Raw genomic sequence first — 26,837 nt, 5'->3', positions numbered from 1 at the left:
TATAAGTGTAAATAAATTTTAAAAATTAATTAATTAATTACTTGTTGAACTATAAGTATTACAGTTACATCAGTTATTTTGGAAGTGAATATTTTTCTCTTTATTTTAAAATAGAAAATTAATATTATCCTATCAAAAAACATTTTAAAAAATTTTAAATAAAATCATATTTAAACAAACAATATTTAATATTTATAAAAATATTAAAAATACATAAATAATTTAATATTACAATACTTACATCAGCCATAGTAGCTTCCATTACAGGACAAAAATATTCCATTAACACCATAGCTAACTGATACCAAACAGCACACATTTCACAAAATAAGCATGGGCCATCTTCTTTATCATTCTCACTTTCTGAACATGTATGAATGCCTATCCATGGAGCTTTTATAATGTCATGTAATAGAACCATGACTTTTTGAGCTTCTTCTTGTTCCAATCCTTTATGCTGTGATACCTCTTGGAGCTCTAACTGCATGATTATAGAAATAATTATAACATTATATAATCGGTTAATTAAAAATAGCAACATTAATTCATATCACATGTAAAACAAGAAGATATATAATATTCTGCATTACAAGTAACTAAAATTAAAATTTTTTAAATAAAAATTTTTGAATATATTAATTTTAAATATAAATTTCCACTTAAGTGGAAATTGCAAATATAGAAAGAAATAGATTGAAAAAATAAGATTAAATAATTTTTAAAAATATATGATTAAAAAAGAAAAATATGTTTTTATGCCAAAAAAAATTTTCTACCATATTTTTAATGCATCTTATAGTAAATATTTATTTTTAGTGAAAGTGAAAACCTTAGTTGCTGATTCTCATCCATGAAAGCAGTTTAACACTTTAATTATGTCTTTGTGGGTCATCACTTTGACCTTTTTTAATATTTTGCCATTAGAATCTTGTTTAGATAACATTCAACAATGTTATCTAAACAATGTTATTTGAATAAATAAAATAAAAACTAAGTAAAATATAATTGTAAAACACAATGCCTATGTCACAATATACAATATAAATCACAACACTTAATAAAACATTTAACACCTTCTATCGCTGAGAATACTTAATTTAAACACAAACATTTTCAGCCTAATGTAATAGGCCATCCTCAGGTGAACTGGCATTTGAATGTACAGTGATACCTCAAACTTATGCGATAGGTGGGACCGAGCGATAACCATGTAAGTCGAATTCGCGTAAGTTGGGGTATAATTTCACAATTTGTGTAAAATCCAAGTCGGATGTATGTAAGCTAATAAATGTTCTCGTTAATCTTATCTCGTCTTTTGATTCATTCACGGTTACAAGAAATCACCACATAGAGTCTCTCAAGTCTTCGTAGATATAACAAACACAGAAATAAATAACAAAATAAATTGTAGCTATGTGTCGATTCCGCGCAACATGTCCAAACATGTGGGGGGAGTGAGTAATCAAGAGTTGCATGGTGCTCAAACAAAAGACAAATCAACGAGATTTGAAAATCGCGTAACTCCTGGTTTGCGTAAGTCGGGGTAGCATAAGTCGAGGTATTACTGTATTTCGAAATTGTATTAAATGGAACGTTTGATCATTATAAATTCAAAATTAAAATGAAAAATACAGTAGAGCATCATTTATCCAAATCAATTGGGGACTGGGGTTGTTCAGATAACTTATTTTTTGGATAACCGATTACGTACGAAAAAATATATTAAGCTATCCCATGTTGAAATTTTTCTCCATTGCGTGTCACTTTGTATTGAATTTTCATTGATGTTAAGCCTAACGTAAACTTTTTTAAATAATAATCGTGGCTATTGTATTGTTAAAAATTATTTCTTTATATTTTATAAATAAAATAAATATATTGAAAAATATAAAAACAAAAAAAAAATTATACTTTAGAAGTTAATCTAGTATCTAAAACATTCGATTCGCGACACACAGTCCTCAGAAAAACACCACACAAAAGTGCCAGTGCTGCCAGCTAAAACACACACACATCAACAAAAAAAAATATTGGAGTAGCCCAAGATATAGCCAAAGATTGCAGTGCCACAGCACTAGCAAAAATTTAAATTTGCTGACTGAAATGCTTTTGATTAACCGACATTTTGGATAACCGGCTTCTGGATAAACAATGCTCTACTGTAAATAAATTAACAAATCAATAACAAAAATAAATATACTAAATACATTGAAGCCATAACAATATAAATAATATTAATAAAATAAAACTAAATAAAATAGATCAAAAATAAAATAAATTAAAATAAATACATAAAAAGGCATCACAATATAAGGGAAGATAGGGACTAAGAATTTGTATATTTTAATTTTTCTTTTATGAAGAACTTCCATGCAGAAGCTAATCCATCTGCAACCCTTGCATTAATACAGCTATCCCTTAATTTACTTTTATAGATTTCAATCTTTTCATGTCGCAAAGCCAATGATGGGGACCGCATGGTCTTGAGAATAGTTGCTTCATTCCATTTAACTACAGAAGCCTCCGCTTGTGCCATACTTGACAAAACCGTGATGCAGTGTCCTTTGCTAATGTCATATTTGTGTTTCTTAAGTCTAATAGTTAAATTCCTTCTTGTGACTCCAATATAGTCCTTAATTCCTAGTTGTTGGTTTTCAAACGGAATTTTATATACGTCCGCTTTTTCTTCTTTCTTAAGCTTGTCCTTGTCGTTTCTGAAAATACTATACAAATTAGGAGCTCTTTTGTAAACAATTTGGGAGTGTTTTTTTGTCCAAAACTTGCTTCATGATGTCCTTGATTTTTTTATTATATGTGAACTTTGTGATTTTTAACTGATTTGTCTGGATTCTTAAGCTTTTGCCTCTCATAACTTTTAATTAGCCCTTCTATTGTACTTTTCCTATAACCCAAGTTTGAAGCTACTTCTTTGATCCTATTAATCTCCTTAATCCTGTCTAGTACATTAGAGCAATATGAATACGCTCTTCTGATGAGTGCACAAAATGCTGACATTTTGTATCCATATGGGTCATTCGAGTTAGCTGGTATGTAAAGAGAACTGTGTGCTGGTTTTATGTAAATACTCATTGTTATACAATCTCCTTTTACTTGTATGTCTATATCTAGAAAATGTATTCGTTCGTGACTCTTTTGCTCTAGTTTAAGTTTCAAACCATCATTATTGGTGATGTTGATTGCTTGTACAAACTCGTGTATTCTCTTGCTGTTTTTCCAAATAATGCACACAACATCCACATATCTTTTGTAAAATACCATATACTTTTTGAATCCATTAATAATGTGTTTTTCTAAGTTGCATATAACCAGCTCACATAGCAATCCTGACATCAGGCTTCCCATAAATACTCCTTTCTTTTGTCTGTATACTTGTTTATTGATAGATGTTAAATGTTTTATTAAGTGTTTTTAAAAGAAACTAAGTTTGATATTTAATAAATCACAACATTTATTATAACAATGTGAAATTATTTAGTAATCCATTACAATCTAATAGCCAAAAATATGTATTTATATATTATTTATTTATTAGAATATGTTTAAGATAAAAACATTCAAAATCTATTAATTCTTTCTCTTATCTATCATTTCATTATTTTTTTTTAATCCTACAAATAAGCAATTTTTAGCTCTGCAAATATATGAAATGTGTGAATATAGAGCTTCTATCATATGCTTATTTCCTGTAGCATTTATTGTATATTTCAAAGTATTATTTGTAAAAAAATGTTATTAGTTTTCTGGCCATACAAAAAACTTGATAAACAAAATAACAAGATACGTAACATCAAAAATCTTAATTTGTCATTTATTAATAAAACCAAAGTATTTTATAAAAAACTAAATGAAATGAAAATAAAAAATAAATATTTCTACAAGAAATTTACAAGTATTAATTGCAAATCAAAATTATTGTAAGAACTACTACTATTCAGCTACACAGAATATTGATTTTGTACTGGATTTGAATTTATTTTGTACCATATATTAAAAAATTTTATCAAATAAAGTTCATATATATATATTTGTAGTCTGAAAATACTTTTTCAATGCTTATAATTTAAATATCATTGATGTAAACAAATACATTTCTGCTACAAGAATATCAAAAATTTCATTAATGTAATAATGCTTCAAAAAAAAATCTTACCTGTTTAATTAATGTATCTATCATCAATATGAAGCATGTTAAATTTATTTCAGCTTCAGATTTATATTCAATATTTTGTGTTAAATTGAATTCTTCAGCAACATTTGATGATTCATCAGTTCCTGATCCTTGTTTTATGTCTGTCTTCTTTGCTAGACCAACTGTACTTTGTTGTCTTGGAATAACTTTTGATATTTTCCCTTTCACTTCTTCTTGTATTTCAATAGTGGAAATAACACCTTTACTAAACATTGTCAATATTAAATTTAAAGGAATAGGAACTTCCAGCATAGTAAGTATCTGTAAAAATATATATATATATTTATGTAATCATTCCCTAAAAAATTAAAATTACAAATTTCAATTTACAGATTTATTTTGATAAATTTATCTATATCAGTTCCAACATAATATAAATTTTAGAATTCAAGAAAGCTAACAAGTAAGAATTAGTATTAAATAAACAAATTTATTTCATAATAATTCTGTAAAAATAAATAAATAAATTGATAATATGTTATTATTTTAATAATTGTTTATTGTATACAAGTGGCTAGTTGGGACAATATCTCCAATATAGTAAATAGTTTTGTTATGGGGCATTTTCTTTTTCAGGTGGTACCTATTTACTAATCCTTCTATGGTTGATACCTACAATCAAAATCTGCTTCTATTTATGCTACTTATACTTAAGTTAGTTTCTTTGTCTCCCCCAAAATTAAAAAATGCCTTATGCTATGGTGTCATCAAGTGTTCAGTTAAGATACCTATGTTAAAAACAAAACAAACAGATTTTCAATGATTTCTTTGACAAATTTCAAAATTATTTTACTTTTCCTACCATTCTGGAGCTGAGATCTTTCATCAAGCTATCAACCATAAAAATCCATCTAGTGGTTTATGCAAAATTTCTTGTAAACTATAGAATTATATATTGAGAGATAATTAAAATAAATTGATCATCCTGTTTATGTTGTTCAAATAGATCATAATAATAAAAAATACCATCTTTTTATGTAGATAATCTGCAAGACCATATAACTTTCATGTAACCTATACCAGTACATATCTCACACCTTCAAAGTGGCATTAAAAACATGATATGCAAGTTAGAACGTATTATCTCAGGCATGTTATTTTGTTTTCTATTTCTCCCATTCATTTCTAATAGAAGTTCAGTGTAGATGTAATTTTCAAAAACAAAATTAGAAACTCATCTGCTTTCAAGATACATGTGTAACCTTTCATTCAATAATAAGTGTATAGGATTAAAATTTATTTTATTTTATGGTTGTTCAGAAAAAAAGTAAAAGTGTTTAATAGCATCTATTAAAGGGGATCAATGCACAAAAAAAATGAATGGGAGAATACTAGAGGAAAAGCATATGATACATACCTTCAGAGAATTTTGGAAAAAATTGTCTGCAGTAGATTCATATGTCAATACAGATAACCAATAATTTTGAATGATGTCAGACAAAACTGTATAAGTACTTCCTAATAGATTACAAGTTGCAAAATCAGTAGATAACTACCCCATTATATAACTAGCACTTAATTTCAAATTGATTTTTCTCATAGACTAGAAATTTTCCCATCAAGCATGATGGACTACTTTCTGTGAAAAAGCAGAGATTGAAGAATTGAGAAGAGATTTCAAGAAATTCAAGAAGCGTAGCTAATATTTCTACAAATTAAGTAGCCTATACTGTGGAGCTGGAACATAACTGATGCACAATAATACATTTTAATGAACAGGTTTTGTTAGACTGTTATTTACAATTGGTTGATAGAAAGTCATATGGTCACTATGGAATGTTGTTAAAAAAATTGTAGAAACAACATGCAGCTATATTTTTAAATTTTTAATGTTTAAATTTTAAAGTAAATTTTAAATTGCATCACTTGCCAAAATATTTTAAAATGCATCTTAAGGTAAATGATGTCACTGAGCTGAAATTGATAAACTTTTTTTAATAGCTAATAGCTGATATTTCTGCAAACTAAGTAGCTTATACTTTCCATTGGATCATAAAAAGAATATAACCAAAATTTCAATTGGCTTGGATAAAAATAAGGGTTATAGGGATTCAATATTGATATCAACATACCACACTTCTAAATAAAAAATTATTAACAAAAACAATATAACAATAAATAAATAGATAATACAATGTGTTATAAGTAACACCATATGTGGAAAAAGAAAGATAACAAATTAAGTTAATAAAAACAAACAGACTTTGGTTATTATATTAAAAATAATATCATCTTTCACATAAAAATATAGTAAATAAAAGTAGAAAGATTGTTACAGATCTTAATTTTTGGCAAAAGAAATAAAATATAAGTTACATAAATGTGTAGTTATATGTAAAACTCCTTTTGTAAAAGAAAAATCTATGAATTTATTAATGTATATTTTCTATCAAAATTGATTTAATAGTTAAACTTGACAGTTTATTATATATTTCATTTTATTCCAACTTTAATCACTATGAATGCAATACCTGTATATATATTTTATATATACGATCAAGGATATTTGATATTTTCCTTTAAGTATAAGTATGCTATATGAAAAAATTTTTAAACAATGTTTTCATCATCACAACAAAAATATCTCTGACAAGATTTCCCATCAAGTTTTCCAAGTAGGTTTTTCAAAATAGTATATCAGTTGGTTTGAAGAATCTTTTAGAAAATCCATTAACCATGTATGTAAATAAGTTGTTTTTCGGAAAATACATTTGGTATTTAATTTTTATGAACAATTCACAGTGTAAGCAAAACAAACAAACATTATAACCCAATATAAAAGAAAAATAGAGAGAAATAGTAAATTGGTTTGTAATTCTGATATTGTAAAGATTAAATTACAATATAGTGAGAATTCTAATACTGGTAGTAGTAAAATCAAGACTCCTGGTAATACTAGTTATAATCCAAAACAAAATATACTGAAATACCTGCTGATCAATATTGATAATTTAATATTAACCTACAATTTGTTAAAGTATGATTTTCACTTTATGTTTTATCACAGCTGCAAGAATAATAAAAATATATCAATCATTATCATAAATTGAATATTCATAAGTTAAAATCCACCTGCATATTTACAATATTTATTATTTGTCCTACGCAACAAAGATATCAAACATAAGACAAACTAGTTTTATTGAGTTGCGAGTGGATACTTTCAATAATCATTTGGTAACTTTCTGGGTGGATATTAGTTACTATGAGAAAGATATAAAATGAAATCAAATATTTTCCTTTGACAAGTATTTAATAATGATTTAACTAATAAGTGTACAGGAGGAAACATATTTTTCTGTATCTGCACTAAAGGGTACAAAAATTTGCTCAATATTATTGAATGACAGCATCAATAATATGCTTTTTTTTTTGTAACTCTTTAGTATTCATTGTTCTTTAAACATTATAATTTATATTTTTATATAACAGAGCATTTTTTCCCTTTCTTTTACTTTACTATAACTTTATTGTATTACTCACTAATAGATTATTGTCTTAAATTATAAAATATAACAATTCAGTGGGTGATCAGTTAACAAACAGTTAGGACTGCAACAAACACATTTGCAAACAATTTTTGTTTGGACAACAAATGCATGTTCAGATAATGAACACCTCATGGAACAAACACAAGCAGCAGCAATGCTGCATTTAAGATTTGTAAAACGATATTTTACTGGCATCTATGAATAGTTTCTGGAATGAAACTTTCACAGTTATATACATAACCATTTTTGCACTAGTTGATTTCTGTTCTCTGAATTTTTTGTAAGTGCTTTTCTGAACTTTTTATTTTAAAATACTGATAATATTATAGGGTCTAAAAAGAGTGTTCGCTATAGAAACTAAGCAAGAAATAATAGCTAAGGTAGAGAGTGGGCAGATGTCAGATGTTGCTAGGCAGTATGGCTTCAACAGATCTATAGTAGATACAATCTTAGCTAAGAAAGATATAATGAAAAAGACTCAAGCAGATAAAGGAGTAACAAAAATCACATCTGAGAAACAAAGATGTGTCATCCATGAAAAAAATAGAGAGATTGCTTTTAGTTTGTTATTGCATGTAAATAAATGTAGTAAGAAATTATATTGTTTTTTTATTTACTTTTTGGAGTCTCCAAAATGAATTAATCAAATTCCCATAAAAATCTATGGTAAATCAATAATCGGTTAACAAACAATTCGGGTAGTGAACATTGTCTTTGAACACCATATATCTTTAAATTAGAAATTTTTTTGAATATCATGTATTTGACTAACACAATTTCCCAATACTGAAAAATACCAATTCTATTGATTTTGCAGAAATTCTACTACTAAAATTCTGGTATTTGGTATTAAAAATTCATCCAGTGTAGAAATGAAATTACACTTTACAAGTATAGTAGTAATGAAATTATACTTTACAAACCTGTAACCAATAGAGTGCTTGTTCTTGTACTGGGGCAGTAGAATTTTCAAATCTTGAACTAAGAAATCTATACATTTCCTGAGTACTAAATCCAAGAGGACTTAAATCAGGATCCAAAACTTTGCTAATAATTAAAACAAGAACAATTTATTTAGCCAATAGTGAATTTTCTTTTGCTATTTATTTTTATTTTCAAGCTTATATAATATTAAATGACTATTATGATTCNTATGTCTATATCTAGAAAATGTATTCGTTCGTGACTCTTTTGCTCTAGTTTAAGTTTCAAACCATCATTATTGGTGATGTTGATTGCTTGTACAAACTCGTGTATTCTCTTGCTGTTTTTCCAAATAATGCACACAACATCCACATATCTTTTGTTTAATATTTATAAAAATATTAAAAATACATAAATAATTTAATATTACAATACTTACATCAGCCATAGTAGCTTCCATTACAGGACAAAAATATTCCATTAACACCATAGCTAACTGATACCAAACAGCACACATTTCACAAAATAAGCATGGGCCATCTTCTTTATCATTCTCACTTTCTGAACATGTATGAATGCCTATCCATGGAGCTTTTATAATGTCATGTAATAGAACCATGACTTTTTGAGCTTCTTCTTGTTCCAATCCTTTATGCTGTGATACCTCTTGGAGCTCTAACTGCATGATTATAGAAATAATTATAACATTATATAATCGGTTAATTAAAAATAGCAACATTAATTCATATCACATGTAAAACAAGAAGATATATAATATTCTGCATTACAAGTAACTAAAATTAAAATTTTTTAAATAAAAATTTTTGAATATATTAATTTTAAATATAAATTTCCACTTAAGTGGAAATTGCAAATATAGAAAGAAATAGATTGAAAAAATAAGATTAAATAATTTTTAAAAATATATGATTAAAAAAGAAAAATATGTTTTTATGCCAAAAAAAATTTTCTACCATATTTTTAATGCATCTTATAGTAAATATTTATTTTTAGTGAAAGTGAAAACCTTAGTTGCTGATTCTCATCCATGAAAGCAGTTTAACACTTTAATTATGTCTTTGTGGGTCATCACTTTGACCTTTTTTAATATTTTGCCATTAGAATCTTGTTTAGATAACATTCAACAATGTTATCTAAACAATGTTATTTGAATAAATAAAATAAAAACTAAGTAAAATATAATTGTAAAACACAATGCCTATGTCACAATATACAATATAAATCACAACACTTAATAAAACATTTAACACCTTCTATCGCTGAGAATACTTAATTTAAACACAAACATTTTCAGCCTAATGTAATAGGCCATCCTCAGGTGAACTGGCATTTGAATGTACAGTGATACCTCAAACTTATGCGATAGGTGGGACCGAGCGATAACCATGTAAGTCGAATTCGCGTAAGTTGGGGTATAATTTCACAATTTGTGTAAAATCCAAGTCGGATGTATGTAAGCTAATAAATGTTCTCGTTAATCTTATCTCGTCTTTTGATTCATTCACGGTTACAAGAAATCACCACATAGAGTCTCTCAAGTCTTCGTAGATATAACAAACACAGAAATAAATAACAAAATAAATTGTAGCTATGTGTCGATTCCGCGCAACATGTCCAAACATGTGGGGGGAGTGAGTAATCAAGAGTTGCATGGTGCTCAAACAAAAGACAAATCAACGAGATTTGAAAATCGCGTAACTCCTGGTTTGCGTAAGTCGGGGTAGCATAAGTCGAGGTATTACTGTATTTCGAAATTGTATTAAATGGAACGTTTGATCATTATAAATTCAAAATTAAAATGAAAAATACAGTAGAGCATCATTTATCCAAATCAATTGGGGACTGGGGTTGTTCAGATAACTTATTTTTTGGATAACCGATTACGTACGAAAAAATATATTAAGCTATCCCATGTTGAAATTTTTCTCCATTGCGTGTCACTTTGTATTGAATTTTCATTGATGTTAAGCCTAACGTAAACTTTTTTAAATAATAATCGTGGCTATTGTATTGTTAAAAATTATTTCTTTATATTTTATAAATAAAATAAATATATTGAAAAATATAAAAACAAAAAAAAAATTATACTTTAGAAGTTAATCTAGTATCTAAAACATTCGATTCGCGACACACAGTCCTCAGAAAAACACCACACAAAAGTGCCAGTGCTGCCAGCTAAAACACACACACATCAACAAAAAAAAATATTGGAGTAGCCCAAGATATAGCCAAAGATTGCAGTGCCACAGCACTAGCAAAAATTTAAATTTGCTGACTGAAATGCTTTTGATTAACCGACATTTTGGATAACCGGCTTCTGGATAAACAATGCTCTACTGTAAATAAATTAACAAATCAATAACAAAAATAAATATACTAAATACATTGAAGCCATAACAATATAAATAATATTAATAAAATAAAACTAAATAAAATAGATCAAAAATAAAATAAATTAAAATAAATACATAAAAAGGCATCACAATATAAGGGAAGATAGGGACTAAGAATTTGTATATTTTAATTTTTCTTTTATGAAGAACTTCCATGCAGAAGCTAATCCATCTGCAACCCTTGCATTAATACAGCTATCCCTTAATTTACTTTTATAGATTTCAATCTTTTCATGTCGCAAAGCCAATGATGGGGACCGCATGGTCTTGAGAATAGTTGCTTCATTCCATTTAACTACAGAAGCCTCCGCTTGTGCCATACTTGACAAAACCGTGATGCAGTGTCCTTTGCTAATGTCATATTTGTGTTTCTTAAGTCTAATAGTTAAATTCCTTCTTGTGACTCCAATATAGTCCTTAATTCCTAGTTGTTGGTTTTCAAACGGAATTTTATATACGTCCGCTTTTTCTTCTTTCTTAAGCTTGTCCTTGTCGTTTCTGAAAATACTATACAAATTAGGAGCTCTTTTGTAAACAATTTGGGAGTGTTTTTTTGTCCAAAACTTGCTTCATGATGTCCTTGATTTTTTTATTATATGTGAACTTTGTGATTTTTAACTGATTTGTCTGGATTCTTAAGCTTTTGCCTCTCATAACTTTTAATTAGCCCTTCTATTGTACTTTTCCTATAACCCAAGTTTGAAGCTACTTCTTTGATCCTATTAATCTCCTTAATCCTGTCTAGTACATTAGAGCAATATGAATACGCTCTTCTGATGAGTGCACAAAATGCTGACATTTTGTATCCATATGGGTCATTCGAGTTAGCTGGTATGTAAAGAGAACTGTGTGCTGGTTTTATGTAAATACTCATTGTTATACAATCTCCTTTTACTTGTATGTCTATATCTAGAAAATGTATTCGTTCGTGACTCTTTTGCTCTAGTTTAAGTTTCAAACCATCATTATTGGTGATGTTGATTGCTTGTACAAACTCGTGTATTCTCTTGCTGTTTTTCCAAATAATGCACACAACATCCACATATCTTTTGTAAAATACCATATACTTTTTGAATCCATTAATAATGTGTTTTTCTAAGTTGCATATAACCAGCTCACATAGCAATCCTGACATCAGGCTTCCCATAAATACTCCTTTCTTTTGTCTGTATACTTGTTTATTGATAGATGTTAAATGTTTTATTAAGTGTTTTTAAAAGAAACTAAGTTTGATATTTAATAAATCACAACATTTATTATAACAATGTGAAATTATTTAGTAATCCATTACAATCTAATAGCCAAAAATATGTATTTATATATTATTTATTTATTAGAATATGTTTAAGATAAAAACATTCAAAATCTATTAATTCTTTCTCTTATCTATCATTTCATTATTTTTTTTTAATCCTACAAATAAGCAATTTTTAGCTCTGCAAATATATGAAATGTGTGAATATAGAGCTTCTATCATATGCTTATTTCCTGTAGCATTTATTGTATATTTCAAAGTATTATTTGTAAAAAAATGTTATTAGTTTTCTGGCCATACAAAAAACTTGATAAACAAAATAACAAGATACGTAACATCAAAAATCTTAATTTGTCATTTATTAATAAAACCAAAGTATTTTATAAAAAACTAAATGAAATGAAAATAAAAAATAAATATTTCTACAAGAAATTTACAAGTATTAATTGCAAATCAAAATTATTGTAAGAACTACTACTATTCAGCTACACAGAATATTGATTTTGTACTGGATTTGAATTTATTTTGTACCATATATTAAAAAATTTTATCAAATAAAGTTCATATATATATATTTGTAGTCTGAAAATACTTTTTCAATGCTTATAATTTAAATATCATTGATGTAAACAAATACATTTCTGCTACAAGAATATCAAAAATTTCATTAATGTAATAATGCTTCAAAAAAAAATCTTACCTGTTTAATTAATGTATCTATCATCAATATGAAGCATGTTAAATTTATTTCAGCTTCAGATTTATATTCAATATTTTGTGTTAAATTGAATTCTTCAGCAACATTTGATGATTCATCAGTTCCTGATCCTTGTTTTATGTCTGTCTTCTTTGCTAGACCAACTGTACTTTGTTGTCTTGGAATAACTTTTGATATTTTCCCTTTCACTTCTTCTTGTATTTCAATAGTGGAAATAACACCTTTACTAAACATTGTCAATATTAAATTTAAAGGAATAGGAACTTCCAGCATAGTAAGTATCTGTAAAAATATATATATATATTTATGTAATCATTCCCTAAAAAATTAAAATTACAAATTTCAATTTACAGATTTATTTTGATAAATTTATCTATATCAGTTCCAACATAATATAAATTTTAGAATTCAAGAAAGCTAACAAGTAAGAATTAGTATTAAATAAACAAATTTATTTCATAATAATTCTGTAAAAATAAATAAATAAATTGATAATATGTTATTATTTTAATTGTTTATTGTATACAAGTGGCTAGTTGGGACAATATCTCCAATATAGTAAATAGTTTTGTTATGGGGCATTTTCTTTTTCAGGTGGTACCTATTTACTAATCCTTCTATGGTTGATACCTACAATCAAAATCTGCTTCTATTTATGCTACTTATACTTAAGTTAGTTTCTTTGTCTCCCCCAAAATTAAAAAATGCCTTATGCTATGGTGTCATCAAGTGTTCAGTTAAGATACCTATGTTAAAAACAAAACAAACAGATTTTCAATGATTTCTTTGACAAATTTCAAAATTATTTTACTTTTCCTACCATTCTGGAGCTGAGATCTTTCATCAAGCTATCAACCATAAAAATCCATCTAGTGGTTTATGCAAAATTTCTTGTAAACTATAGAATTATATATTGAGAGATAATTAAAATAAATTGATCATCCTGTTTATGTTGTTCAAATAGATCATAATAATAAAAAATACCATCTTTTTATGTAGATAATCTGCAAGACCATATAACTTTCATGTAACCTATACCAGTACATATCTCACACCTTCAAAGTGGCATTAAAAACATGATATGCAAGTTAGAACGTATTATCTCAGGCATGTTATTTTGTTTTCTATTTCTCCCATTCATTTCTAATAGAAGTTCAGTGTAGATGTAATTTTCAAAAACAAAATTAGAAACTCATCTGCTTTCAAGATACATGTGTAACCTTTCATTCAATAATAAGTGTATAGGATTAAAATTTATTTTATTTTATGGTTGTTCAGAAAAAAAGTAAAAGTGTTTAATAGCATCTATTAAAGGGGATCAATGCACAAAAAAAATGAATGGGAGAATACTAGAGGAAAAGCATATGATACATACCTTCAGAGAATTTTGGAAAAAATTGTCTGCAGTAGATTCATATGTCAATACAGATAACCAATAATTTTGAATGATGTCAGACAAAACTGTATAAGTACTTCCTAATAGATTACAAGTTGCAAAATCAGTAGATAACTACCCCATTATATAACTAGCACTTAATTTCAAATTGATTTTTCTCATAGACTAGAAATTTTCCCATCAAGCATGATGGACTACTTTCTGTGAAAAAGCAGAGATTGAAGAATTGAGAAGAGATTTCAAGAAATTCAAGAAGCGTAGCTAATATTTCTACAAATTAAGTAGCCTATACTGTGGAGCTGGAACATAACTGATGCACAATAATACATTTTAATGAACAGGTTTTGTTAGACTGTTATTTACAATTGGTTGATAGAAAGTCATATGGTCACTATGGAATGTTGTTAAAAAAATTGTAGAAACAACATGCAGCTATATTTTTAAATTTTTAATGTTTAAATTTTAAAGTAAATTTTAAATTGCATCACTTGCCAAAATATTTTAAAATGCATCTTAAGGTAAATGATGTCACTGAGCTGAAATTGATAAACTTTTTTTAATAGCTAATAGCTGATATTTCTGCAAACTAAGTAGCTTATACTTTCCATTGGATCATAAAAAGAATATAACCAAAATTTCAATTGGCTTGGATAAAAATAAGGGTTATAGGGATTCAATATTGATATCAACATACCACACTTCTAAATAAAAAATTATTAACAAAAACAATATAACAATAAATAAATAGATAATACAATGTGTTATAAGTAACACCATATGTGGAAAAAGAAAGATAACAAATTAAGTTAATAAAAACAAACAGACTTTGGTTATTATATTAAAAATAATATCATCTTTCACATAAAAATATAGTAAATAAAAGTAGAAAGATTGTTACAGATCTTAATTTTTGGCAAAAGAAATAAAATATAAGTTACATAAATGTGTAGTTATATGTAAAACTCCTTTTGTAAAAGAAAAATCTATGAATTTATTAATGTATATTTTCTATCAAAATTGATTTAATAGTTAAACTTGACAGTTTATTATATATTTCATTTTATTCCAACTTTAATCACTATGAATGCAATACCTGTATATATATTTTATATATACGATCAAGGATATTTGATATTTTCCTTTAAGTATAAGTATGCTATATGAAAAAATCTTTAAACAATGTTTTCATCATCACAACAAAAATATCTCTGACAAGATTTCCCATCAAGTTTTCCAAGTAGGTTTTTCAAAATAGTATATCAGTTGGTTTGAAGAATCTTTTAGAAAATCCATTAACCATGTATGTAAATAAGTTGTTTTTCGGAAAATACATTTGGTATTTAATTTTTATGAACAATTCACAGTGTAAGCAAAACAAACAAACATTATAACCCAATATAAAAGAAAAATAGAGAGAAATAGTAAATTGGTTTGTAATTCTGATACTGTAAAGATTAAATTACAATATAGTGAGAATTCTAATACTGGTAGTAGTAAAATCAAGACTCCTGGTAATATTAGTTATAATCCAAAACAAAATATACTGAAATACCTGCTGATCAATATTGATAATTTAATATTAACCTACAATTTGTTAAAGTATGATTTTCACTTTATGTTTTATCACAGCTGCAAGAATAATAAAAATATATCAATCATTATCATAAATTGAATATTCATAAGTTAAAATCCACCTGCATATTTACAATATTTATTATTTGTCCTACGCAACAAAGATATCAAACATAAGACAAACTAGTTTTATTGAGTTACGAGTGGATACTTTCAATAATCATTTGGTAACTTTCTGGGTGGATATTAGTTACTATGAGAAAGATATAAAATGAAATCAAATATTTTCCTTTGACAAGTATTTAATAATGATTTAACTAATAAGTGTACAGGAGGAAACATATTTTTCTGTATCTGCACTAAAGGGTACAAAAATTTGCTCAATATTATTGAATGACAGCATCAATAATATGCTTTTTTTTTTGTAACTCTTTAGTATTCATTGTTCTTTAAACATTATAATTTATATTTTTATATAACAGAGCATTTTTTCCCTTTCTTTTACTTTACTATAACTTTATTGTATTACTCACTAATAGATTACTGTCTTAAATTATAAAATATAACAATTCAGTGGGTGATCACTTAACAAACAGTTAGGACTGCAACAAACACATTTGCAAACAATTTTTGTTTGGACAACAAATGCATGTTCAGATAATGAACACCTCATGGAACAAACACAAGCAGCAGCAATGCTGCATTTAAGATTTGTAAAACGATATTTTACTGGCATCTATGAATAGTTTCTGGAATGAAACTTTCACAGTTATATACATAACCATTTTTGCACTAGTTGATTTCTGTTCTCTGAATTTTTTGTAAGTGCTTTTCTGAACTTTTTATTTTAAAATACTGATAATATTATAGGGTCTAAAAAGAGTGTTCGCTATAGAAACTAAGCAAGAAATAATAGCTAAGGTAGAGAGTGGGCAGATGTCAGATGTTGCTAGGCAGTATGGCTTCAACAGATCTATAGTAGATACAATCTTAGCTAAGAAAGATATAATGAAAAAGACTCAAGCAGATAAAGGAGTAACAAAAATCACATCTGAGAAACAAAGATGTGCCATCCATGAAAAAAATAGAGAGATTGCTTTTAGTTTGTTATTGCATGTAAATAAATGTAGTAAGAAATTATATTGTTTTTTTATTTACTTTTTGGAGTCTCCAAAATGAATTAATCAAATTCCCATAAAAATCTATGGTAAATCAATAATCGGTTAACAAACAATTCGGGTAGTGAACATTGTCTTTGAACACCATATATCTTTAAATTAGAAATTTTTTGAATATCATGTATTTGACTAACACAATTTCCCAATATTGAAAAATACCAATTCTATTGATTTTGCAGAAATTCTACTACTAAAATTCTGGTATTTGGTATTAAAAATTCATCCAGTGTAGAAATGAAATTACACTTTACAAGTATAGTAGTAATGAAATTATACTTTACAAACCTGTAACCAATAGAGTGCTTGTTCTTGTACTGGGGCAGTAGAATTTTCAAATCTTGAACTAAGAAATCTATACATTTCCTGAGTACTAAATCCAAGAGGACTTAAATCAGGATCCAAAACTTTGCTAATAATTAAAACAAGAACAATTTATTTAGCCAATAGTGAATTTTCTTTTGCTATTTATTTTTATTTTCAAGCTTATATAATATTAAATGACTATTATGATTCCATAATATATTATAATAATGTAAATACATGTAGTATACAATATATATCACATAATGTAAAATATTATTTTTTAAAATTATAATATTTCAGTTCAATAATCTGTACTGAACTGAAATATTAAAATTTTGATGTGAAAATCAGGATTTATTTAATTAATTAGCATGGGAAATATATTTAGTTTTTCAAAGTTATTTAAAAAAAGGGAAGATACAAAATCACTTGTTCACTAGAAGGGGAAATCAATTTCCTTTCTTACAAGACCTTATTTACAAATTTGACATCCATCTGGCAGTTTACCCCCTCTCCACATCCAAATACATCCCATTAGTAACCGCAGATTCTTTTATGCTATTGGACAGAAAGGACGATAAAAAGGGTGATTTTTCTGCCATTCGAGGCAGTCAACAGAAATATGGCATTGCCATGGGAGACACGCAGTCCAGAGAAATCAGAAGATATGCCATAATGACGGCAGTCCACGACCAAAGGAAGCCAGTCAATGATCCCCAAGGACCTGCCATAAGAATAGAGTTGTCTCACTGATTCTCACTTGTGCATTCCCTCATCCCTCCTCTATCTAAGAGCTTCACCAAGCAACTTCATCGTATAGAAAGAGAAGACTATCAACTGATCAACATTTGAGGTAGTATGTTTGATATTTGTAAACTCTTTCTCTCTCTTTCTTGAAGGTTTAATAGTATACTCAGATTATCGATATATTCTCAGATTACAGATGTAAGTAGAGTTAAATTCGATCATGCTAACTTGTATTTGTAGTATTATATTGTATCTCATTGTTGTAATCTTTTATATTATTAAACCTTTATTTGTTAGTTATGACAAGTCAGACAAAGGGGAGGGGAGGGGTTGACTTCAATGTTTGTCCGTTTTATTTCATTAAATTTTATACAGTTTATACATTTTATTATTCATAAAGAGGTAAAGATTTTGAGGAGGGGTTGAGTTTTGCTGGATGTTCAAAGAGGGGAGGGGTTACAGAAACTTGAATAAACTGGGGCAATGGGGAGAAGGGGAGTAAAAATTTTAAGAAAAATGCAGATGTAATTTATGGACAGCTCCTAACATGTGTGAAGGAGGACAAAATATGAAAACAGTTTTATTTTAAATTTAGTGTTTCTACATGTATCATCATAACTAAGTGATTACAGGTAACCCCNCCCATCCTTGTTAGACAAACAGAGGACTAGTTTAACAACTAGACTCTGATTAAGTGGTACATGAGTAAAAACTGCTCTGTATCCCCGGCTAGCCCCTCACACTGTTATCAAGTGTCTTCAGTAAAGAATAACTTATTTGACCTGTTGTTAAGTTATAGAATTAAAAATTAGATTACACATATTTCTTTTTTTGGACAATATGTTCAGTTATCGAGAGTCAAGTTTCTGGGACTCTATTGTATATCAGACAAATACTTAAATATGTAATATTTTGGCAATTACAAGTGATGGTAATACTGATAAGATGATCTAAATACAATTATTTGGATATTTCTCACATTAGAATTTAATGTAATATCAAATATCAATACGTATAGCATTGATACTAGATATTAATTGTAACCAAAATTCTCTCATTGTTGAAAAATATATATTTTGAAATATATATATTGCAACAAACATACCAAGAACATTACATATATAGATATACAGATCTAAGATTTTACATTGTAATCTTGATTATTTTATCTACATGAAATCAATAGAGAGTTAGATTAATGAAACATTAGAAATATTAAAACTAATGAAAAGAGACAAATCAAGTTGATTTTAGTGGAAGTCTGGTACAAGTATAAAATCATTTATTAATAATTACTCAATTGAAAGAATTACTTTCTTTTTTCACTTACTATGCTATAACAACAAGATTCTGCATTATCTGAGGCAAACTTTTAAGTGAATACACCATTTTCCTTATACTGTAATTCATTAAAAAAAGCATAAAATGATAACATATATTACAAACATATGTTTCTGTTACTTTTTATCATTTAACTTCAATGTAATTAATATTAAAATGTATCTACAATAATAAATATTTTTATCCTTAAACTATTGTAAATATGTATTAGCTGAATAATATATGATTAAATCCACTAAGAAACTTAAAAGTGATACATATAAATCTTTTTGTAAATGAATCATCTAAATCTTCATATTTGTAATTTTTAATCTTAAATTACTATGGCCATCAATTTTATCCAAGTTTTCAGTTATCCAAGATTGCATCAGTCCACATTACCTCAGATAATCAGGGTTCTACTGTAGTTTCTATTAGAATCATAAACCAATAAACAGCAACAGAAAATTTCATAGATTTTTTTTGGTACCTATAAAAACAATCATATGAAATGAATTTTTTGTAGTACTGTCTCTTCAAGTTGATTCTTAGCATATCCTGGATGTGAAATATGAAATGAAATGTATCCATATTAAATAAAATGAAATCTTTACTAATAGATTAAAGATTGAATGCATTTAACAAAAACTTTGAATTCTATATTTATTTTTAAAATTTTTGTTTGATGTAAAATTAATAAAACTTAAATTTTTATTCAATTGGAAAAACTTATTAGATTAAATTTCTGTTAAATTAATTAGCATTTCTTTTAATATACCTTACTTATAAGTTTAAAAATTTGTCAAAAATAATTGACAACTGAAAACTACATTTCAAACTAGATTTGTTGATAGCACATACTTGTGTACTGTACTTTCTCCTCTGATCAAGTAACATATGTTTAAATTGCATTACAGTATAATCAATAATTAACTTATTAACTTTCTGTCAAAAAGTTTAAAATATTTACATTTATTTCTAATAAATTTATTTTTCTGATTAAAATACATCTATAAATCAACATCACTAAGCCAGACGTATTAATTATAAACCAAATGATTGTCATAATTAATATTATAATTGTTCATTTTGATAAGAGATGGCATAACATTGACCTCTAATACCAAATTACTTAATATCTAATTACTAACAGTAGTGAAAAATAGCCCAATTAATTACAGCAATCATTTGGTTTATTAAAATACATTTTGGTGTTCAGTCACCAAATGAGAATGATTTGATGCTGATGAGTGTCCAGCTGGATTTTTTATATTTTTTATTTACAATTATATACAGCAATGTACAATGTATGTACAGTCAACCCCCCTATAAGATATAGATACGTTCCAATTTATTAGGAATCCGATTTCTTACAAGTCGTTCCAATCACAGCCCGACACGTGTCAAGTTTATGGACTACGGCTGATTGAAAGGTTTTCTTCCATAAAATTAATCGATTCTACACTAATCCGACTCAACATTTCCAAAATACGTATATTTTTTCGTAGTTTTATAGGAATCGTAATTATAGGGACCGTAATTATAGGGGGTCGACTGTAAAATGTTTTTACAGTTCAATATCGATCAAAGGTCCAGTTTGTTTTTGTTCATGTTGGCCACTCATTCAAACATCCATTCTCGGTAGCCGTTGATCTGAAAGTGAGTGTCCAGTTCAAAGTTCGCTTTTCTCTTCTTTTCCTGCGCCCTCTATTGGTCCAAATCAGCACATTGCCGATGGGAGCAACAACATCAATGATACAGTTGATAGAACAATTTTTTAGGGATATAGCTTTTGAAAAATTTAAAAAATTTTTTAAAAGTCTATATTCCTAAAATAACACAATGAAATAATGACATTTATTCTCAAGTAATGACAGCTCAGTTAAGTTAATTCATTAATTACTGTATATATTCTACTATATACAAGTACTGTACACATATTTTTTTTCTATGATATTAAACATTACAAAATTAACCCACTGTAACCCTTTCATACTAGTCTTCTGTAAATATTAATTCATTTTAAAACATATTATATATAACTTTTTTAATATTAATAATTTAAAGTTATTTTAATAAAATAAGAATAAATTATTATTATTCTTATTTTTTAGCATTAATTTTTGGGAGTTACTAGTGCTAAAAATTAAAAGTAATATTCATAAAATTTTGAAATACTACAAAATTTAAAACAATAATAATAAAAATTGTTTCGTGAATATTCATTTATTGACAAGACTATGTCTTGTTTATAAAATCGTACTGCTGGTCAATGTTACCAGCTTAGAGGTATGAAGGAGTACATGTCGAGAGTTGATATTTGGCACAGAGTCTTAGGTGCCAAATCATTTGCGCATAAAGAAATCCAGACTTGTAAGTAGTCAGGGAACTGAGAACTAAGTCAAAACAAAATACAAAATGGCAACCTTAGGATTGAACACGTAGTTTCTTCTATGTTAAATAAAATTTGTAATCTAATTTAGTAAATTTGGGGGTGCTTCAGATATGATGTTAAAACGGTTTTATGTTGCTATAAGTGGGTTTTCTTAACATTATCTAGTATAGTAAAATCGTGGGACCGATAAAAATTTGACGTGTATGGCAGATGGCACCACCATGTGACCTTTGCCCTTTGACCTCACTTTCCTCCTAAACTCTAACGAGGAGAGACATCTTTTTACTTCATTTAGTTAACCTTTCTATCCGACAGCCATGCCAATCTAGGATTTATATAATATCTCGACACTATTGTAAATATCACATAAGAACATAAAGAAAAGAGGAAGATCCTCATATAGATACTGACAGTTACGATAGACCTGGAGAAGGTAATATACTTTAGATCGATGTGAACTCTCTCTCACATGTTAGATTTAGAAATAATCTTAGGTTAAAAATTAGAATTAAGATTAGGTTTAGATTAATTCTTTTGTATAATTTTATATTTTGATCCATTAAATATTTTTGATTGGTTATATAAATATGGCTTCTTTAACATTAATGTTAGATATTCACGAGTTTAGGGATAACGCATGTTAATCCGCGTAAAAAATAATTGATTAACTGGTATCGGGAATCCTGATGGAAGGAAAATGATGATTACGCGATCATCTGATTCCGCTTTAAATTAACATTCAAACTGTAAATTAACTTATAAGTTAAAGCCCTCCACCCTCGATTTCTTTGAATAGAAAAAACCCATCCTTGTTAGACAAACAGAGGACTAGTTTAACAACTAGACTCCGATTAAGTGGTACATGAGTAAAAACTGCTCTGTATCCCCGGCTAGCCCCTCACACTATTATCAAGTGTCTTCAGTAAAGAATAACTTATTTGACCTGTTGTTAAGTTATAGAATTAAAAATTAGATTACACATATTTCTTTTTTTGGACAATATGACAAATATCACAAAATGTTCAGTTATCGAGAGTCAATTTTCTGGGACTCTATTGTATATCAGACAAATACTTAAATATGTAATATTTTGGCAATTACAAGTGATGGTAATACTGATAAGATGATCTAAATACAATTATTTGGATATTTCTCACATTAGAATTTAATGTAATATCAAATATCAATACGTATAGCATTGATACTAGATATTAATTGTAACCAAAATTCTCTCATTGTTGAAAAATATATATTTTGAAATATATATATTGCAACAAACATACCAAGAACATTACATATATAGATATACAGATCTAAGATTTTACATTGTAATCTTGATTATTTTATCTACATGAAATCAATAGAGAGTTAGATTAATGAAACATTAGAAATATTAAAACTGGTGAAAAGAGACAAATCAAGTTGATTTTAGTGGAAGTCTGGTACAAGTATAAAATCATTTATTAATAATTACTCAATTGAAAGAATTACTTTCTTTTTTCACTTACTATGCTATAACAATAATTAAACTTACTATTAAGAAACAATAGATTAAGAAACAATAAATTTATATTAATAGAAAAATGCAATTGAAAAAATAAAATAAAATTAATTACAGTAGATACACAAACAAGCGCTAGTACAAAGAAACAAAGCTGACATATAAGAGTGGGAGTAAACAAAATACAAATAGCCCTTTAAAGAATGGGTCATTTGACTGTGTTAGAGAAAAAAGAATATTAGGCATTCAAAATCCAATAATTGAAATTCTCTTGTGTATATAATTTAAAATTAATAAAATACTTACATCAGGTGTTATAATATCATAAGGAACCAGACATAATAATCGCTTGAATCCTTCTTTGATACGGTATGTTTGTGAAGGCCACATATCCCTTAAATTTAATAACAGTCTACATTTAATGCTTTTGAATATAGAATAATAATTTTATAGTAGTAGTGAACTATTTTAAAAATTATAATTCCAAAACTTCAGATCTTACCAATGACCACCAACTTGTGCATATTCAGCTGGATGAGGAAGCAGACATGATACAAATATATTAAAATGTGTTTTTACTATTCCCATTAACCATCTATGAATATACTGAAAATAATATATTTATGTAATTATTACTTTTCATTATTTCTTATAAAAGTTTTCTCTATATCATAAACATATTATTTCTGAAAATAAATAATGTTGTGAAAATATTCACAAACAGCAAAAAAATTATGGAAGTAACTGGAATTTTTCATTAGTTCAATTCAAATATTTTCTAAAAATTCTGAATTTTAAAATTATTTTTATGTATTATCAATGATAATTACAATACAGTAGAGCGTCGATTTTCCGAATCAATTGGGGACTGGGGTTGTTCGTATAACTGATATTTCAGATAACCGATTTATGTACGAAAAAATAGTTTAACGTATCCGATGTTGAAATTTTTCTCCGTTGCATGTCGCTTCGCGTTGAATTTTCGTCGATGTTAAGCCTAACAAAGACTATTGTATCGTTAAAAATTATTTTTTTATTTTGTACAAACAAAATAAATATATTGAAAAATATAAAAACAATAAAAAATTATACTTCAGATGTTAATTTAGTATCAAAAACGTAAAATATTTGAGTAGCCCAAGACATAGCCAAAGATTGAAGCGCCACAGCACTGGAGAAAATTTAAATTTGCCGACTGGAATTCTTTCGGATGATTGACTTTCGGAAAATCGACGCTCTACTGTATTTCTAAATGCAATTTTCAGTATGTAAATTTTGATAAAATGATTTTTTCATTTATTTTTTAAATCTTTTTATATAAACATGAAAATGTGCATTAGTAATTAGATTTAATATGTAGATGAATACTTTTCTGTGAATACTTAACTATACTTTTTTTTTACTCTTTTCACTCTGTGGGAACTAAGGTCTTTGTCCATACCATTGTGCATTTAGTCAGGCACACAACAGAGATGGCAGACCATCCCTGAAAAATTCCTGAGATTTTTGACCACCTGGATTCAATCTCAGGTCCCCTGAGTTGTAGGCTGATGCCTTAACTACCTCAGACACCCTGCTGTCTAACTATACTTGTATGTTCATTTCATTACAACCTTTCAATGACATAATAATAAATATATTTTTCTTAATTCATACAAATATATATATTATTATTCTGTATTAAATTAACAATAGATAATATAATATAATTTGACCTGACCATTTGCAAATTTACACAAACATTTATTTTTATTTTTCACATAAATCAATAAACATAATGAAATAACATTTCAGTTTTGAATGTTTCAGTCTACTTAAATAGTAATTTCAACTTAATATGATTTACTACTTAAAAATAGAAGTATATATAGCAACATCCCAAAGCCTAATGTATATATTAATCCAAACAATTGCTGTAATTAATAAGGCTATTATTATGCTATAATTAATAATTAGAAATTAAATAACTTGGTACTAGAGATAGATGTCAGGTGATAAGCATCTAGCTACAGAGGCTTACAGAGGCTGACTGAGACTGACCTTAGCACCTCTAGCAAAATATATTAAGTGAATTCGTAATCAGAAAGACAAACTAACACATGTTAACAAAAAAATAGGAAAGAAACTATGTTGTGTTTTATTCAAATCAAAATTTATGCTATAATAATCCACATATTAAAGTTAAAAAAATTATATCTTGATTATATACAAATGAACAATATGTTTTTTACTATATTTACATTTTATATTTAAACAATCTTAATATAATTGAAAGAAATGAAATGATAAAAATCATTCATTACATGCTCAGACCACAATCTCTAGATTATAAAAAACAAAAAACTATGTTCATTTAAGAAAAGTTCACCAAATGATCAGATGAAACAACCCAGGTTTTAAGAAAAATAAAATAAATAAATATAGTGAAATTTGTGATGTATGCAATAAAAGATTTCTGTTTTTGTATAGTTTGAGAAGACAAAAATGCAGCATATAGAAATAAATGCTTATATAAAAGAGATTTTTTAGAAAAAAAGAGCAATGTTATAAGTAGAAAATTAAGATTTTAACATCTCATAAACAACTGTAACAATACATTTCTATTTCGTCACTTATTAAAAGCTCATTTTATTTCTGAACACAAATTACAACTTGACTTTAGAGAAATATCAATTTAGTTCTGAAAATGATAAGTAATTTTCAATTAAATGTAGGCCTATTATTTTTTATAATGAATATATTCATTTTAAATTAACATATTTATTAATATTTACGAATTTGAGTATATTACTTAAAAGAAATAATGATTTTTAATGCTTATTATGCAGAATTTGAACACTGAAAAGAAAAATCGGAAAAATTTATCTGTACATGTTTTAGATGGATCTAAATATCGTAAGTACGGTCAAATAAAGAAATTTTATAATTGTCATTGAGTTTACAAATATCAAAAGTCTGGGGAAAATACGAGAGCTCCAAAAGGGGTATCAGGGAATTTTAAAACCAAATGTTAAACCCCAAAAGTACATTTATTGTACAAAGATGTCTTTTGTAAAATATAAATAGAATATTGTTTTCAAATAAGCATTTATGTTAATCATTAAAATTGAAAATGAATATTGCAAATGTATACTATTTTACTTCATAATATATGCAAACCTTTGATTTCTTTCAGTGAAGTATGTTATATGAATTCTTACATAGTTCATTAGTGTCATGTGACCAAAAAGGTTGGAAAGCACTGCTGTATAGTAATTTCTCATTTCTACTTTTTTATTTTTATGATATTTTATACTGTGTTTTTTATTTTTTTGTCCTCAGCCTAGCTAATTGAAACAATGTTAAATTTCCTTTGATTTAATGCTTTTTTTTAACTTGCATTTCCCTTGCTTTACCTTTTTTTTTCTGTTGGT

General features: G+C 27.0%; 1 protein-coding gene across 1 annotated transcript in view; it reads right to left on the bottom strand.

Moving 5' to 3' along the window:
• The window catches only part of LOC111618786 (protein unc-79 homolog), a 125,065-nt gene that overhangs the window by 59,656 nt on the left and 38,572 nt on the right, over positions 1–26,837 (bottom strand). The window contains exons 15-22 of the mRNA XM_023360355.1: positions 23,927–24,030; positions 23,731–23,818; positions 17,444–17,590; positions 12,995–13,294; positions 9,065–9,304; positions 8,625–8,771; positions 4,172–4,471; positions 242–481 (exon numbers count right to left, since the gene is read on the bottom strand). Of these exons, the coding sequence (XP_023216123.1) occupies positions 242–481; positions 4,172–4,471; positions 8,625–8,771; positions 9,065–9,304; positions 12,995–13,294; positions 17,444–17,590; positions 23,731–23,818; positions 23,927–24,030 (1,566 nt within the window). The remainder of the gene's footprint in view (positions 1–241; positions 482–4,171; positions 4,472–8,624; positions 8,772–9,064; positions 9,305–12,994; positions 13,295–17,443; positions 17,591–23,730; positions 23,819–23,926; positions 24,031–26,837) is intronic.

Source organism: Centruroides sculpturatus, unplaced genomic scaffold (assembly GCF_000671375.1).
Source record: "Centruroides sculpturatus isolate CEXI.00-Female unplaced genomic scaffold, Cexi_2.0 scaffold13, whole genome shotgun sequence".
Classification (NCBI taxonomy): Eukaryota; Metazoa; Arthropoda; class Arachnida; order Scorpiones; family Buthidae; genus Centruroides; species Centruroides sculpturatus.
This window is presented reverse-complemented; position numbering and strand designations above follow the sequence as displayed.